A 16,946-nucleotide genomic window follows, 5' to 3' on the forward strand; every position below is an offset into this window, starting at 1 on the left:
TAGGCAGAGATCACTGCACCTCTGAGTGTGCACACACCTGTAATGACAGCCACGTGTGCACATCCACCTGCGTGAATGTGGCTGCAGGCCCCGCAGGCAGCGCTGCTGTGCAGATACATGCGTGTCCCTGCGTGTATACATGTGTCTGGGTACCCGCATGCTCGCCCACCCATCCCTGTGCTCACCCGGGCCACCCTGGCTCGCTCATTGGGTGCCGATGGGGGTACCCATCATCGCCCATCCCACCCCTCTCCCGGGAGGAGCCGCTGTTCCTATGGGATATACCACGCGAAGGGCTGGGGAACAGCTTCGTGTTGTCGGCCTCATCCGGGCGTACAGCACCCGCTCGCACCGCCGCGACCACCGATGGCAGCGACGCATGCACCGGGTCCCCGCGGCGGCTCCGGCCCCGGTGCGCGCCCCGCCGGCACCCGTCCCCCCGCGCCAGAGCCCCGCCGGGCGCAGCGGTGCCGTGGGCTGGGGCAGCGCGGCGGGCTCGTGGCGCGAGCCACGCTCAACACTTTGCTCCCACAAAGCGCAAGCAAGCGATGGGGTGGCGAGGGCTGCGCGGCGGGCGCTTAGGAGCGGTAGTCCTTCTTGCTGTAGGGTTTGTTGCCCAGGATGCTATCGATCTCGTGGACAATGGAAGACGACAGCTTCGGAAGGACCTGCGGGGGACGACGATGGGAGTCGGGATCGTGCCGTGGGAGCAGGCGGGAGGATGCAGCCGCGCTCACCGCCTCCATCCCGTGACCTCGATGCTACAAGCCCCAGCTCTCCGGATGAGCGACCCAGTTAAGGGAGCCTGGGTCGAGCTCAGCCCAGCAAAGCCTCATCTCTTCCGCTCAGCTTCAGATGAAGCAAGCCCTGTACTCTTTGGAGCCACGTTTGCAGCCTCTTTTCCCTGCACATTGCGCTGCAGGAGCGAGTGCTGCAGGCACACGCGTTGCAGGAGCGTGCATTGCAGCACCGCAGCAGGAGTGCTGCCCCATTGTGCCCCGCGAGCAAAGCCCCCCCCTGTCCATGCCGGCGGCGAGCACTGACCTGTATTGCTCCAATGTTCTCCATCAGCTGGTCAGCGTTGGAGGCTCCCAGCAAGACGGAGCTGACGCCCTCATTGCGCAGGCACCAGGCTGGGGCAGGAGGGAGAGCAGAGCCTGAGCGGGGCCCGGCTGTCCCCGGTGTCCCCCCCTGTCCCTTGTGTCCCGCTGTGCCCTTACCGATGGCGAGCTGTGGCAGGGTGCAGCCCAGGCGCTCGGCGATCGCCTGCAGCTCCTTCAGCTTCGCCTGCTGCCGCCGGCCCTCCTCGCTCAGGATCTTGTCCTTCAGCCACTGGTACCCCTGGGGAGCAGGAGCGGGGGTTACGGTGCGGTTGGGGGGCACCGAGCCCTCGCACGGGCACAGCATCCCCAGACTCCGCGGGTCGCGGTTGGTTACGCTCCCATTGCTCTGCCTGTCCTGAGGTGACCCCTGGCCCAGGCTCACCTTCAGTGAGGCGCGGGAATAGGGGGGGATGCCCCCATCGTACTTCCCCGACACGATGCCGCAGGCCAGCGGGGACCAGGTCATGGCTCCGACACCTAAGAACAGATCAGAGTGGGGGTGATGCTGCCACCCCCAGGCACTGCGGCACGGGGGCTGGCCGGCCCCATGGAGATGGGCTCTGCCCCCCCCAGCCTGCGTGCTGGAGAGCACCATGGGGGGCCGGGGCAGGACCCCTGCTGCGGTACCTATCTTATGGAAGAGTTCCGGCAGCTGCACCTCCACCTTCTCCCGCTGGAACATGTGGTACTCGGCCTGCTCGCAGATCGGTGGGATCAGGTTGAACTGCCGGGCCACCGAATATGCTTCCTGCCGAAGAGCCAGGACCCTCAGCACCCCATTGAGCTCCTCAGCCCCCCCGGCCGAGCCCCGAGCAGCCATCCGGAGGAGAATTAAGGCTTAAGCGCATCTGCAAGCGCCTGGCTCCCAACAGCTGCTGCCCAATTAAATCAGCATCACTGGGGCTGCTCCACCACGGCCCCCCGGGCCCCTACCATGATCTCCATGGAGCTCCAGCGCGAGGTCCCCCAGTACATGGCCATCCCCTGGTTGATGACGTGGGTCATGGCTCGCACCGTCTCTGCCGGGAGGGAAAGGGAGAGCGGCAGGCGGGGGTTAGGGGGGTGCCGCACACATGAGCATCCCGCTCCCCATGCCGAGGTGGGAGCTGGGTTGTGTCCGGAGGATGCTTTCGAAGGAGCAGGACAGGGACTGAGGGAGCAGCCGCTCGGGATGTGCCAGGGACCGCAGCTGACCCCGGCATGCCGCTGGTGATGCCGGGGCTCTCCCACCACGGAGGCTCCCAGCACCGGCCCTGCAGGGTACCGGCACCGATCCGGTGCAGGGGCCTGAAGCATCACCCGCGGCACGGGAGGGAGACCTGGACCCCATGCAAGGGGGGCTCTGGGGGCAGCCGGCCCTGAGCCATGCGGGCTGGGGCCAAGCCAAGGCGCGCTCCTGCAGCCAAAGGCGGGGAGAGCGGGCACCCGGCATGCTCAGAGCCACCCGGCGAGGAGGGACCCGCCGCGGTCCTGGCACGGCGGCAAAGGGCGCCCCGTGGCAAGGACCCTGGGGAGGCTGGGAGCTGCTCTGCTTCTGTCCTGGGGGTGGTCTGAAGGGCAGCGGGTGTTCTGGTTGTGCCGATGCTGCCTGTGCGTTTTATGCTGGGGTTTGCTCGGGGACAGGGATGGAAATCAAGAGGAACGGGGGTTCTGCCCCGGGAAGGGCCGCTGGGACGCAGGCAGCGGCCGGCGGGCAGGGAGTACCTTCCACGATGAAAGTCCTGGACTTGGAGGAACTAAATGGGTCCCCTGGTGATAAAAGAGAGATTTAGACAGAGTGGAGTTGGCCGCTGCCGGGCCGGGGGCAGCAGCCTGCGCCGCGCCACCAACCCGTCCCCATCGCTGCCCTGGCACCGGGCTGGGGGTGGCAGAGGTTTCACCATAGCTCAGGCTGACCGTGGCGGCGGAGGAGCGGACTCTGCTCGGAAAGGGAAAATGCCCTTGAAACAAAAGCCTGGCGCAAACCAACCGCGATGGCGACGGAAGGCAGCGGGGAGCGGCGCGGCGCGGCGGCGCGGCACCCACCTTCCATCGGCGTGTTGGGGTCGGGCCGGTTGGCGAACACCACATCCACGTACTCCAGCTGCAGCCGCTCCAGGGATGCCTTCAGCCCTGCGGCACAGATGGGACCATCAGGCACACCGGGCCTTGTGCCATAGGCTGCTGAGGCAACCAGTGCCGCACAGCCTGGCGCTGGGGCCAGCAGTGCCCGTGAGCATCCCTACCTTCTATGATGTGTTTTCGGGACAGGCCCCTCTCCGTCTCAGCCCTGGAAAAGGAAAGGTGGTGAGAGCCCGGCGCTCCCTGGCTCCGTTGCCGCGGGGCGGGTGCGTTACCTACTTTCCTCCCCAGAAGATTTTGGTGGTGATGACCAGGCTGGACCGTCTGCAGGGAGAGAGAAGAGTCACCGCCTGCTCCGCCGGCTTTCCCAGCCCATTGGCACCATGGCGATGGCTTGGCCACAGAGGGATGAAGTCCACCTTACCTCCACCCTTTCTTCTTGATGATGTTCCCCAGCACCACCTCGGCCCTGCAGGGGAAGGGGATGTCAGTGCATGCGGTGGCTGCGGGGACACCGTTTCCCCCCCCGGCTGCAGCACCCGGAGCCGAGCTGCTCCCCACACGTGAGCTGCTATTTTTAAGCGGGTGTGTGGGCTCCCTGCGATGCTCTGGGCCACTGCGCTCCGAGCGCAGCCGTGGCACCGGAAGGGTGCATGGCTGTACCCACATGGCTCGACCCACATGGCACAGGCAGTGTGGGACCACAGGAGCCAGCATCCCCTGTGACCAAACACAGCCCCATCCTGGCAGCCGCTTCGGTGCTGGTAAACCCAGCACCGCCGCAGTTTGGAGGTGCCGGGGTGCAGGGTGAGGCTCTTTGCGGCACTACCAAAGCGCGGTACCTACTTGCCGGCGGCGTAGACTTCTGCCGTGTCGAAGAGATTAATGCCGTTGTCATAGGCTAAAGTCATCAGCTGCTCCGCCATCTGCGGGGGAGAGCGGGAGCATCAGTTGAAGGGATGCTGAGCACCGGTGCACACCATGTGCGCCGAGAGCAGCACCGGGGCTGCGCTGGCCCCATCCGCTCCCTGCTTCGCTTGGGAAGGGACGGGGTGCAGGGGCACAGTCCTTACCTCGTCTGTGATCTGCCCTCCAAATGTCACCCATGTTCCTGTGGAGGAGAGAGACAGGGTGAATGCAGTCCGCATGGTGAGCACGGTGAGCACAGCGAATGTGGTGAGCGTGGTGAGCATGGTGAGCACGGTGAATGTGGTGAGCGTGGTGAGCACGGTGAATGTGGTGAGCACGGTGAATGTGGTGAGCACGGTGAATGTGGTGAGCATGGTGAATTGGTGAGCATGGTGAATGTGGTGAGCATGGTGAATGTGGTGAGCATGGTGAATGTGGTGAGCATGGTGAATTGGTGAGCATGGTGAGCATGGTGAATTGGTGAGCATGGTGAATGTGGTGAGCATGGTGAATGTGGTGAGCATGGTGAATTGGTGAGCATGGTGAATGTGGTGAGCATGGTGAATTGGTGAGCATGGTGAATGTGGTGAGCATGGTGAGCATCGCCTGCCACAGCCTCCAGCCCCATCCACCCACGCCGGCTCAGCCCCGGCGTGCAGTGACCACAGTTGGCCCTGCCGCGTGCAGCGCGGCGCTCCCAGCATCGCCCAGTCACTTCCCATCATGTCAGAGGAGGAGAAGAGGAAAGAACTTGACAAGTTCTGGGCCGCCTCTCAAGACCGCCGCGGGGCCAGAGGAAAACCCTTTCCTCCCCTCCGCAAAGCAGCGCCGGCAGCAGGCACGGCACCTAGGGGATGCGGAGGGGCTGCGGCAATCCCTGGCACTTACCCAGGCCCAGGCAGGACACGCGCAGCCCAGACTTCCCGAGGTTCCTGGAAGGCAGAAACCCATTAGGAAAACCACCAGAAAGCCCCAAAGTGCCATCTCATACATCCATGTTGGGCTGGGAGGTGATGGTCCCTGGTCCCTATCCATTGTCCCCATCCCAATTCCCACCTCGGATGGTCCCACAGTGGTGGTCCCCCCACAACTGATTAATAAGCCACACCAGGGGGAGCATGCCATGGGACACGGGGAGATGATCGCGCCTGGAGCATCCCACATGTGTCCCGAGCTGTGCCCGTTCTCTGCAAGGAGAACAGGCCGTGTGCGGGGCTCGGATGCTCGGGTGTCCTGGCCAAGTGGAGCATCCCTGAATCCCAGCTCCGGGGAGGGGGCCGGGCTGGCAGCCGCCTGCGCCCGGCGCTGGGGATCCAGCTCCTCGCTAAGAATGACAAAGGCTCCAGAAACGAGCGTTAAAATAAAGTGTAGGTGAGCCGCGGCAGCTCGCCCGCGGGTGTCGCATAGCAACCGGGGAGGCACCGCCACCGCCGCCACCACCGCCACCGGCAGCGGGGTACCCGGCAGACCCCGTCCGACCGGTGGCAAACCGCGGGTCAGGGCATCTTCCATCCGCGCCGCCGCGTTATTGCTCAACATCTGGATGTGCAGCAGCTCCCCCCAGCCCTGAGTTGGTTTTAGTGTTTTGGTGGCTCAAGTCCCCGTGATGGGAATCACGGTGGGGATGGCACCAGCCCCATCCCGGCCATTCCAGCATTGCCAGGGTCCTCCTGGGCTGGTGATGGGCACTTTCCTGCTCAAGTGTGCTGAGCGGCTGCTCAAGAGACGTCTTGGGGGAGCCAAGCATCCCCCAGCACCGTGCCAGAACTTTCCTATCCCATCCCTTCGCATGGAGCATCCCCCTGTGCCACTGTCCTCTGCAGCTGCCAGTCCCCCACTGCCTGCAAAAGGGTGGCCTTGGTGTGCCCCTTGGGATGGGGACAGGACCATGGGGCAGGAGAACTGAGCCTGGATGATGCCACCGCACACAGCCCCAGCGCTGCTGCCGCAGGGGTTTGGTGTTCCTGCCCGCCCCAGCACCCGTGCGAGGGGACTCGGCTGATGTGGATGATGATGGTGGTGATGCTGCCTTCATTCCAGGCACTTTGTGCCTTGTGCCGGTCACATCTGGGCTGCAGCGGGGCAGATGGACCGTGGCATGAAGCTGATCCGGGGCGGGGGGGGAATCCCCCCGTGCTCTGCTCCAGTGGCGGGGACATGGAGCACATTAACCCAATGGATGCTGGCCGGGGGGGCACAACGCACACAAGCTGCCTTTCGCTTCCAGACCCGGACCCGGATCCAGGTTTACGGCTCCACGCAGGCTTTGCAGGGCGGTAAGTCTCCGGTAGCGCGGTAATGATGCCATAGCATCCACGGATTAACGCGCACCAGGGCTCTCAGACCCCCCCCGGCTCGGCAGGCACTGGGATGCTCCTAATCCCACCCCAGTTTCAGGGCTGCCGCCTCCATCCCACTGGCTCAGAGCCGGAGAGGGGACAGGAGCAAGCAGCGAGGAAAGCAAGAGGTGCACGGTCAGCACTTTTAGCACCGAGAGAACACAACCGGGGGATCAGGGGAGCGCGGCACGACTCGGTCCCCCCCACACCCCCCCCCCAACCACCCCGCATCTCATTGAGGAACAGCAGAAGCAGCCGAGCAGGCGGCAGACCCACCGCGCCCGCGTCCTACCGGTACTTCATCCCCGGCTGCTTGACGCTGGACTCGCTGGAGGAGGGAGCGTTCTGCACCGAGAGCTGCCCCAGGCTGCGGGCCACCATGGCCACGGCCCGGAACTTGCCGCGGGTGCCGAGGCTGGGGCTGCCGGCATTCTGCCTGTTCAAGCGGTCCTCGGCGCTCCGGCTCTTGATGCTGTGCTCGGAGCACACAAAGGAGACCTGCATGCTGCTCCGGCCGCCAGCCGCGCCAGATGCCTAAATTTAGCCGGCGCCCCGGGTGAGCCGGGAGCTCCTCCCGCTCGCCGACGCTCCGCCAACGTGACGGCGGGGGGCTGCGGGCACCGAGCGGCTCCGGCAGCCCTCCTGCCCTCGATACTGGGTGAGCTCGGCAGCAGCGGGAGCGCGCACGGGCTCAGGGGCTGCGGGAAGGGGAGCGCCACGGGGGTACCCCCGTTGCCACCCCCCCTTGCGCCACATCGGGCAGCCCCTGCGGGCGTGGTGTGGGGCGCAGTGCGGGGCTGAGGTTCGGGGTGAGGGGGGGGTCCCTCCGGCCACAGCGTGTCTCCTGCGAGACCGAAACACAGTCAGGAGCGCTTGCACGGCGCCAGACACACGAGGGCACAGGCAGAGATGATGGCACCGGCTCTGCTGGGGTTATGGGCCATGGGTTTGCTGAAGCTGGACCGGTTGCCCTCCCCTCCACCGGGGGTGCAGCCACAGCAGAGCATCCCCCAGATTTCAGCCAGCACCAGTGGAGAGGATCGAGGCAAAACCCAGCCCAGCATCTCCCGCCGAAGGAGCGACGCGTGCTCAGCCCTGACCTAACAAGGAATCTTGTAATCTCCTCCGCTTCCCCCTGCCGCAAAGCTCCTTAGCTGGGTAATCCCACCAGTGCCAGCGCCGGCACCGCTGCGGGGGGACCTGGCACCAAGCAGCAGCTCCCCCATAGCAGGAACAGCCACTGAGATTTTAGGGGCACCAGCCCGAAGGAGCACCTTTGGGGGTGCCGTGCCAGCCTCTCCCCATCAATAAATAACGAGCCCATGAATATTAGATGGGCTCTTGCCACTGTGTAAATGTTACCTCTGTCATCGCGAGCGGAGGGGAACCTGACCCGTGGCACAGCACAGCACGGCAGAGCCACAGGGCCCCTGCATTGTCACTGCGGAATCAGCCTCAGTCCCCAGCCCAAACCTAAACGGGGGCACCCATCCCTGCACCCCATCTACGATGGAGAGAGCGGATAGGGTCTGCTGGGCATAACAGCCACGTGCCCTCATTGAAGCCACGTGCCCGGCTGCCCGGTGCATCCTCCCTGCACCATCGGTGATGAGAAGGACCAAAGTCAGCTGAAACCCCGATACACCTCGTGCTGCACCCGGATCCCGCATGCAAATGAACGGCGCACCGGCTCCGCAAGGGAATGCTCCTCATGCTCCTCAGGCTGGTGGAGCGTTTCTGGAGCTGTTTGCTCCACCTGCCTGCTCTTCACAGGCGCGGGGCGCGTTTGCACTTGCAAACCTCCCAGCAGCAAAAGGGGATGTCAAGTGAGAAGCTGAAAGATCATCGAGCAAGCAAGAGGTGACGGCGCTGACCTGCCTCTCCCACACACACCATGAGGATCAGCCACGATGCCATCGCCTGTCCCAATCTCAGCACGGCACTGGGAAACTGACGGAAGCTGGATGCAAACCCAGCACTAAGCTCCATCCCATGCCCCCGCCGCTGCCTTACCTGTACTTCATGCCGGTGGCGCGCGCGGTGCTGTCGGCCAGGGACAGCCCATGCATCCGCAGGAACTCCTCCAGCGTCTTGGCCCGTGCCGCTGCCCGCACATCCCGCAGCCGCCGCAGCTCCAGCCCATCGGCCGGCCGGGGCGCCGGGGGCAGCCCCCATTCCGGGGGGTGCCGGCTGGCCACGCTGCGCAGGCTCTCGCTGTACGTCATGGACAGCATCCCACTGCCGTGGCGCGGGCTCCGTGTGCCGGGCACGCTGCCGACTGCTCGGTGATGCTATGGAGAGAGCTGGGAGAGCGCCCGCCACGATGCCGGGGTGCAGTGATGCTCGGGGCAAAGCCTTGCCCGCACCATGGTGCCGGAGCTGCGGCGCAGGGACCCTTACAAAGCCAGGCGCATCAGCAGAGGAAAGCCTTGGTAGGAAGCTGAAGCGCAAAGGGAGAGCATGGCAGCATGGCAAAGAATGATGCGGTGATGGGCAGCTGGGGCTGCAGTGGGTGCCCACTATGGCTGTGCCCTGGTTGCGCAGCCTCCCAGTCACACCAGTTGGGTTGCAATTGGGAGCTGGTAGAGGTGGGGTGAGAATCTGGTGAGAATCTGGCACTGAATCCCGTGAGAGGTCATGATGGAAAAGAGGCTCCTATGGAAGGAGGGCATCTGCAGAGGGGCTGTGGCTCGCCAATGGCTGCCATGCCTGCGGCACGATGCCGCAACTTGTGCCACCATCCAGCACCTTCCCCACAGCCGCGGCAGTGACCTCCCAGCCGGTGCGGGCTGCCGAAAATAGGCTGCCGCAGAGTGGGCTCCTCGCACCCGAGGTGCTCGCCGCCGCTCTGGCTGGGATCTCACCAGCATCGATTTCCCTCGCAGTCAGTGTCTGAGAGGAGCGGGGACCGGAGCCAAAGCTGCGGCGCTGGTGCTGAAGTGGTGGCTGGGAGCGGGGAGCGCTTGGAGCCGGAGCTGCGCCGGCATCAGGCTCCAGCCGGGCTCCCACCGGTGGTGTTTTCTTTCCCCGTGAAGCTCAAGTTGGCAGCAGCAGGAGCCGAAAGCAAAGCGCTCTCTGCCATTGAGGTGTGACCGCGAGAGAAGAAGAAACCCAAGAAGATAAAAGGCAAGGGGAGACCAAACCCCTGGGCAGCTCCTGCGGCACCAACGCTGCTGCTCTGCAGCCAGGGCTTGGGAATGTGGGGAAGAGAGGGAAAAAGGACCCATCTCCTGCAGCAAAGCCGAGCAGAACCCCGGCCACCTCTTCCTCCTATGCCACAAAGCTGAGCCCCGAGCTGGCACTGCTGGCACCAGCCCTTCTCTGCGGCTGCTGGCTTGAACTGGGGCAGCACCGGTGGCTCCTGCTGAGCAGGGGTGCAGCACCCGGCTCCAGTGGGATCCCTTTCCTTGAGAGCGGCCAGGAAAAGGCTGAGCCGGCTGCACGGCTGCTCTAGAGCTTCAATGAAATGGCCGCAGTGAGCAGAGCCAGGCTTGGGCTGCTTGGAGGAATGGGGCAGGATCTGCCTCATTTCAACACCTCCCTGGTTTCCGTCTGAGCCGTTACGGGGTGATGGAGAGAGCGCGGAGGGAGCGGGTTCGTCCACGTTCGTTACCAGAAATCCTGGCACTGCCCGAGGGACGAGAAGCAGGAGCTGCCGCAGCCCAAGCAGGAAAAGAGCAGGGATGGGAACCGGACACCAGCTCTGCGCAGTAACAGGGAACCATTAGCGCGCACCAGGGGCACAACAAGTGGATGCACACTCGGAGAGAATGTAACCAAGCTGGGAATCTATCGGCACCCAACAGCCTGCCTAAAACCAAAGAGACCCCAAGCCCCCAAACCTCCCCAAGCCAACACATCGCCCGTGCAGAGCACCCTCCCTGCTGCCCGCATAGGCAGTGCCCATCCCCGTGCCACCAGCCCTGACTCACCCGCACACCAGGGCTGCTGCTCACCAACAGCACCGCTGTGGGCAGCCCCGGGCAGCTTTAAGAGCCGGGTGGTTTTGCGTTAGGGGAGTGTCGGCGCTCAGCGTCCAAAGCAATTGGCGGCTGCACCGGTCCCCCCTGAGCCCAGCTTTCTCTCCGCGCTCCATTAGCCCTATTAGGGGATTTTCTTCCCTGCGAAGGGGAGTTAAATTATTCATGGCCTCTTCGCTAAAAGCCGGGGCCGTGCCGCTGCTCTCTCGACACTGGCATCGCCGCCTGCACCCGTGGCTGACCCTCGCCCCATGGTGACAGGTCCGGCACCACCGGCACCTGGGGCGGCAGGGATGGACGGGTCATTGCGCAGCGGAGCCGGTCCCAACTTGGTCCCCACGGCGCAGAGGTTCAGTGCTGGTTCGCAGCAGCCAAAACACACCAGTGGCTTGGCAGTGCTGGGACAGGCGCCCTCGCGGTGCCACCAAGCCACTCGGTGAGGGCCAGGCTCTCCTGTTGCCACATGAGGAGATGGAGCAGGGAGGCTGCAGCAACCTTGGGGGCAGCCCCCCATCCAAAGCCCTGTTATAGCCAGGCTGGGTCCAGCATTGGGCTGGTCCTGGGGCTGCTGCAGCCCCAGCAACACCGAGGCTGCTGCTGGCACAGTGCGCAGGGAGATGTGCCGCCTTCGCTTCAGATGGTAAAAGGGTGGAGAGGGCAGGAAAGTGTTGCTGGGTACCGCTTAATGACGCTTTCCCTTAATGGAAGGAGCAGCGGAGCAGCTGGCCAGGTTCCTGGAGCTGCCCTTGGGAAAAGCCAGCAGGCTCTTCCAGGAGCAGCATCAGTGCAGGATGCTCCAGAGCCAACCCGAGCCCCACATCCCTATGGCAACTGACCCCTGGTAGCCCTCCAGCCACGCTCCATGGCTTGGGGAGCTGGTGAGGGCAGCTCCAACCCACCCAGACACACACAGAGCCCCACGTCGCAGTGCCAAACCCAGGAGCAGGGAAAGACGCGGTGATGCCCACCCTGTGCTGGTGATGCCCACCCTGTGCTGGTGATGCCCACCCTGTGCCAGCAGTGCCCTGGGCACAGGCAGGCTTTTGGTCGTGTCTGCTTACCAGGGGGGGATGTTAGGGAGGGAAAGGGGCCGGGTTACCTGTAGAACTGGAGCTGGCGCTTGGGGCTCCCGTACCTCGCGCTTCCGACAGCAAAGGGGAGAAAGAAGAAAGATGCCACAAACCCCGTTAGAGAGGTGGAGCGGGACCCAGTGGCCGCGGGAAGGGTCGGTGGCACCCACCCATGCTACATCCGTGCAGTGGGCACTGGCGCGCTCCCCGAAAGCACCCACTCGTCCCATGGCACCCAGACCCGCCGCTGCTGCCATGTGGGGCTTTGCAGTCCAGGAGGTTTCGGCACAAGGCGTTTTTGGGGTGTCGTGGCCCCGGGTTTGGAGCCCCAGCGCCGCCCCGTATCCTTACCTGTAAATCATGCCTGGGGAGCCCGTCTGCCGCAGCGAGAGTCGCGCCGGGGAGTCAGTGGTGGATTCGGGATACATGGAGCCAGCCTGGGCTCCCCGGAGCCGCTCGCTGCCTCACCCCTGCCACGGGGGAAAGAGAAAATGAGGAAGAAATGGGGGTTTTTGGGGCACGCGCATGACGGCGCTTCCTGTTGCAGAAGCTCGGGGCCGGATGGGCAGCCGGTGCGGGCAGCGGCAGGCAGGGTAGGGCAGCCCTGCCTGCTCCAGACGCCCACCGATCCCAAACCCGTCCCAGGCAGGAGCCCTGAGGGACAGGGGGCTCAGTGGAGGGGGAGCTTAGTGCAGGGATCCTGACCGTTCCTATCCCCATCCCCATGCCCAGGATAATCCCGCATAACTCCCTAGGGAGCTGTGTTCCTGCTCCCGCTCTCCATCCTGCAACACCATCTGCAGTTTCCCGTATCCCAGAAATCCACAACGGTTCCCTGCACAAATGGGGCAAATTGTTCAATTTAAGCCACCTTCCTTCAGGCTCATCTTTACACCTCAGGTCACCAGCAGCTTTCTGGGGAGACTGAGAGACCTTCAGCTCCTTCCCCAGCTGGACACAGCGGGAGCATGGCACAGCACAGCGTGCTCATGTCCTGGCACGCATCCTGCCTGCATCCTGGCACAGCATGCCTGCATCCTGTATCTCTCCCACATCCTGCATCCTGGCACAGAGTGCCAGCATCCTGCATCCCCCCCCCGCATCCCAGCAGGGCATGCCTGTATCCTGCATCCCTCCCGCATCCCAGCACTGCGTGCCTGCATGTCACATCCTGCCCGCATCCCAGCAGGGCATGCCTGAATCCCGCATCCCTCCCGCATCCCGCATCCCGGCCCGGCGTGCCTGCATCCCGGCGCAGCCCCTGCAGCCCACGCGGCCCAATGGCAGCGGCTGCGGCAGCCGAGCCCGTCCCCGCGGAGCCACCCGCCCACCGCAGCCCCGGCCCCGGCTCCCTCCTCCCTTTGGCCGCAGGCACGGGATGGGGACCGGGCAGGCTCGGGGCAGCCGGGGCTCTCTCTGCTCCCCTGTGCTGCCCGCTGCGACCCTGCCGAGCCCCCAGAGCCACCGCAACCTCCCGGCTCCTCCGGGCTGCTGCAAGTGTCACCTTCACGGGTGCCCGTGTCCCTGCCTCCAACAGCGCAGCTGCCAGCCCTGGCACTGCCTGCGCGCTCCTGCAAGCCCCGCAGGTCCATGCAGGGTCACTTTGTTAGTGGCAGTGCAATGAAGCTGGAGCGGGCTGGGGGACCCCCCATGCCCCAGGCACAGGGTGCAGCCCTGCTGCTTCCTTCCTTGCCCTGCCGCAAACTGGCTGCAACTTCTTGTGTGGCTCGTGGGGTGCATATGGGGGACGTGAGTGGGATGAGCTTGGCCATGGGCTCAGCTCGGCCATGGGCTCAGCTGGGCCAGGGGCACGGCACCGCCATGGGTTTGGCTCTACCACAGGCTCTGCTCTGCCATAGGCTCTGCTCTGCCATGGGCTCAGCACTGGCATGGGTTCAGCTCCCCCCAGTTTTCAGCAGGATCAGTGCTTCACATCCCTTAACTCGGGGTAGTGCTGGGGGGCCCAAGTGCTCTGGCTGGCAAGTCTGGGGTGCATTGGAGGAACTTTGCCGGGAAGTACCATGGGACCACCGGCACACAGGGCAGGGCCCAGCACCCTGAGGAGCCGGAGCACCCCTTTGTGCCAGCAGTTTGGTGCTCCCTCAAGCACCACTCCTGCACCTTCAGCTTCCTCAAAGCAAAACTCAGCTGTGAGTCCGCAGTCGCAGGACTTTCTGTGGGGTGATGGAGAAGGAAGAAAAGTGTTTTTTCTTCTGTGGGACGCAGGTGGAGGCTACCCCAAGAGCCTGTGCTCCCCCGGGGCTCCATCCCCATCCCCAGCAGCACGATGGGGTGCAAGTGTGGGTGCTGAGACACAGGGGGGATTTCTGCCTGGGCAGGATCCCAAACATCTGCTGTCAGAGAGAGGAGGTCAAACTGCCGATGGAATTAAACAGAACACAGGGATTAAGCTCTGATGAGCCCCTGCGGGTGAGGCACCAGGGAGCAGCAGGACCCCTGCCCTGGGTACCCCAGTGTCCTTCCCCCTGCTCAGGTGAGGACGGCGCTGAGCATCTCCCCGCTCTGGGGACCCATCCCTGTATTTCTATCCCTATTTCACTGGGTTCCCAACCAGCAGCCTCAGCACATGCTCCCCCCCGGCACGCCGCGGGAAAGGTGACTTTGGCACAGTTACCGTGCCCTGCACTGCTTGGTGCCATGAACCCCCCCGGCTGCTCCCAGCCCCCTGCCCGCAGCACCGGCGCCGCAGGATCCGCAGCGCAGCAGCCCTGCCCCTTAGCTCTGCCCGGGGAAGCCTCTGCTGCAGAGCAGCCTTTTCCCTCCCCTCCTCATGCCTTGCTCTGCCCGTGCCCGGTGGGCTCAGGTGTGTTTAGAGCCGGGCATGAGGACAAGGCTCAGCGCCGGGGACTGAGCTGCGACACGTGAGGTGGCCCCCGATGGTGCTGTGCGTGCCGGAGCGCAGGCTCCCGAGTGGATGACACAGCCCAAAAGCACTCACGACACGCCGGGCGGGTTCGTCCTGCATGGCCGTCACGTACCATCAGCACCAACGTAACGGGGTCCATAAGGGTCCCCGACGTGCGGCACCCGCCAGCGCCTGCCCCTTCCCCAGCGCGCCGGGGGGCAGGAGCCCACTGTGCCCATGGCTGCCGGCCGGGCACGGCCGAGCCCCCGCCGCGGCACCGCACGTACCTGGCTCCGGTGCTCGAATGGAGATGCGCGGTCAGGAGGCAAAACCAACAATGGGATAAAAGCGGAGCTGGCGGCTCTGCGGGTTTGGGAAGCGGGGCCGGTGCAGAGCAGCTGCGGCGGCCGGAGGCAAGCACAGCGGATGGCGGTTCCTACCCCATTCCCGCGCTGTCCCTAGGAAGAGGCATCCGGTGCAGGAGGGGAAAGCCGAGCCCTCCGCACCTCGGGATGCGGCAGCACCCAGGGATGCTGCAGAGCCGTTCCTGCCGCTCTCACATCCTGACTCGGCAAGTTTGGCTGCCGGTGGCGTGCAGCCCGGCTCCCGGCTCCTACCGGTGCCTTAACCGTGTCGGCGCCGCAGCCCGGCACCGGCAGCACCACGCGTGGGCAGTGAGTGGCTGCCACCCGCTGCTGGCTGACCCTGCGCAGGTCTGGTGAGAGGCTCGTCTCCCATAGGGAGCCTGGGGCAGGCTGTTTCTACGCTATACATCACTGGGTGTTTGTCTTATGAACTCAAACAGGGGTGTCCATAGGCAATGCTGCCTCCCAGCCCGGGCACTACATGCTGCTGCCCACCCTCTGCTTGTGCCAATCACAGCTTTTCAGTGGCTTTTGCTTTCCAGCCACCTTGGGCAAAAAACCCGCCCTGGAGCGCCTGGTTTGGAGGCACGCTGGTGATGGGAGCACGCTGGTCCCCAGTAGCGTGGCATTGGGATCCTGCAGTGATAACACCACCGGTGCAGTGGTGGCACAAAAAACAGAGGCCAAGCCAGTAAGAAGGGGTCAGTCTGGGGAGCGCGCACCAGTGCTTTGTCATTTAGGAATTAGGAAAACCCAGTCCCTTGCCACGAGCTGAGTCCTGCTCAGCTTCACAGCAGCATCCTGCCAGGGATGGGGCCAGCAGGCACGCTGCCTGCTGTGAACCATGCCGGCAGTGACCAGGACCCGCTTGGCACTGCCCGTATGAGTGATCCCAGTAGGTTTCCCACTTTCCATGCTGTAGCAGCTCAATGATGGCAGGAGGCCATAACCCCGTCCCAACGGGAGAGCGCTCTCTGACATCAGCATTGCACCCCAGTGATGGTGGAAGCCGGCACCAAGTCATTCCACTCTCGCTCCAAGATGAGAGCACCAAGAGTGGGGAAGCAACATCCAGCCCCTCTGCCCTCCTCGTTACAATAATAATAATAATTACAACTAAAAAGAGGCTCTATCACATCTTCCATTAGTAGCTACAAGCAGAGGCACGTCTCGTTAGCCAGCCCCAAAATCACTGCATATATGCAACATGCCTATGTATGGCAATATACACTGGATAGACATTGCACAGCTCTGGCACTCACAACGTTCCCAGTGATGCTTTTGGAAGGAACCTGTGGTTTCTGGAAGGTTTGCTGGGTGCCTTTCCCTGCAAAGCCTGTTGGGATGGGGTCTCAATTCCCAGCGGCATGGAGCATAGCCCTGCTCTTCTGCCGAGAGACTCTCACTGGGATGAAGGCCCAGCGCTTCCAGGATGCCTGTGCTAGCTAGGACAGCCCGGTGTCCCAGCTAAATGGACATGGGGCTGACAGGACTCCCCATCGCATGGAAACCGCCCCTAATTATAGGCTGGAGGGGGATCATGAGCCGAAGCCCCTGAGTATTGGGGACGGCTGAAGGAAAGCTTGATGGGTGCCGTGGCACGGGGTGAGCCGTGGAGGACGCGGAATGCGGGCGCTATGGGGGACCTGTTGGGGGGAATCTGCGGGTCAGTGGAGGGGGCAGTGGGGTCTCCCCTTTCCAGCCCGTAACTCCTGCAGCAAACGCCACGGTTCGGTCCCCTCCAGAAGCGAACCGTTCCCGATCATGTAACGGGGGACGCGACGCTGCGGGCGCCCCCCGTTCGCGCTCTCCCGCCGGCGCGTCGTGTTGCCGGGGCTCCCTGCCGCCTGCCTCCCCCGGCGCAGCGCAGGCCGCGGCCACGCCCGGCTCCAGCGGCCCCGTCCCCGCCGCCCCCTTCGCCCCCGTCCCCGTCCCCGCCGGGCCCCCGCTCCCTCCGGTCCCCCCCAGCCCGTCCCGCCCGGTCCCGGCCCCACCTGCCCGCTCCGCCGCTCCCACCGCTCCGCCGCGGCGCCCTCGTGGGGGGCACGCCCCGCCCCGCCCCGCCCCGCCCGACGCTGATTGGCTCCGCCGGACGCCGCTCGCTCCGCATGCAAACGACGGAAGCTCAGAGCTGCTCCCATTGGCTGCAGCCCCGGCCGGGCCCACCGGCGAGGCCACGCCCCCCGCGGTGCGGCACCATCGCCCTAGTAACCCGATGCTGAGTCGGGCGCGACCACCCGTGCGGGGGGGAAG

The 16,946-nt window shown here is 64.6% G+C and overlaps 1 protein-coding gene across 7 annotated transcripts; it reads right to left on the reverse strand.

Annotated features, from left to right (window-relative positions):
• Positions 1–297: 297 nt before the first annotated feature.
• KCNAB2 (potassium voltage-gated channel subfamily A regulatory beta subunit 2) lies at positions 298–16,749 on the reverse strand. 7 transcript variants are annotated; one of them, XM_065696770.1, is made up of 17 exons: positions 16,688–16,749; positions 11,814–11,932; positions 11,492–11,533; positions 4,962–5,005; positions 4,238–4,275; positions 4,011–4,090; positions 3,589–3,633; positions 3,444–3,488; positions 3,329–3,372; positions 3,129–3,215; positions 2,808–2,852; positions 2,037–2,122; positions 1,731–1,851; positions 1,486–1,580; positions 1,221–1,341; positions 1,045–1,133; positions 298–668 (listed from the first exon to the last, which is right to left on the reverse strand). In XM_065696770.1, the coding sequence occupies exons 2-17, from the start codon at positions 11,888–11,890 to the stop codon at positions 579–581; spliced, it is 1,149 nt and encodes a 382-aa protein (XP_065552842.1). In that variant the 5' UTR covers positions 11,891–11,932; positions 16,688–16,749; the 3' UTR covers positions 298–578. The 7 variants fall into 7 exon arrangements, with proteins under 7 accessions (XP_065552842.1, XP_065552843.1, XP_065552844.1 ...); XM_065696771.1 differs by lacking the exon at positions 11,492–11,533; XM_065696772.1 differs by lacking the exon at positions 2,808–2,852.
• Between the last annotated feature and the right edge of the window lie 197 nt (positions 16,750–16,946).

Source organism: Lathamus discolor, chromosome 16 (assembly GCF_037157495.1).
Source record: "Lathamus discolor isolate bLatDis1 chromosome 16, bLatDis1.hap1, whole genome shotgun sequence".
In the NCBI taxonomy this organism is placed as follows: domain Eukaryota; kingdom Metazoa; phylum Chordata; class Aves; order Psittaciformes; family Psittacidae; genus Lathamus; species Lathamus discolor.

Excerpts from the sequence above, each read along its gene's own strand:
- KCNAB2 (XM_065696767.1), bottom strand. The coding sequence starts at position 8,646 with ATGCTGTCCATGACGTACAGCGAGAGCCTGCGCAGCGTGGCCAGCCGG. Across the intron at positions 1,852-2,036 it reads GGAGCTCCATGGAGATCATG|GAAGCATATTCGGTGGCCCG; the intron begins GTAGGGGCCCGG and ends GCTCTTCGGCAG. Across the intron at positions 1,342-1,485 it reads ATTCCCGCGCCTCACTGAAG|GGGTACCAGTGGCTGAAGGA; the intron begins GTGAGCCTGGGC and ends CCTGCTCCCCAG.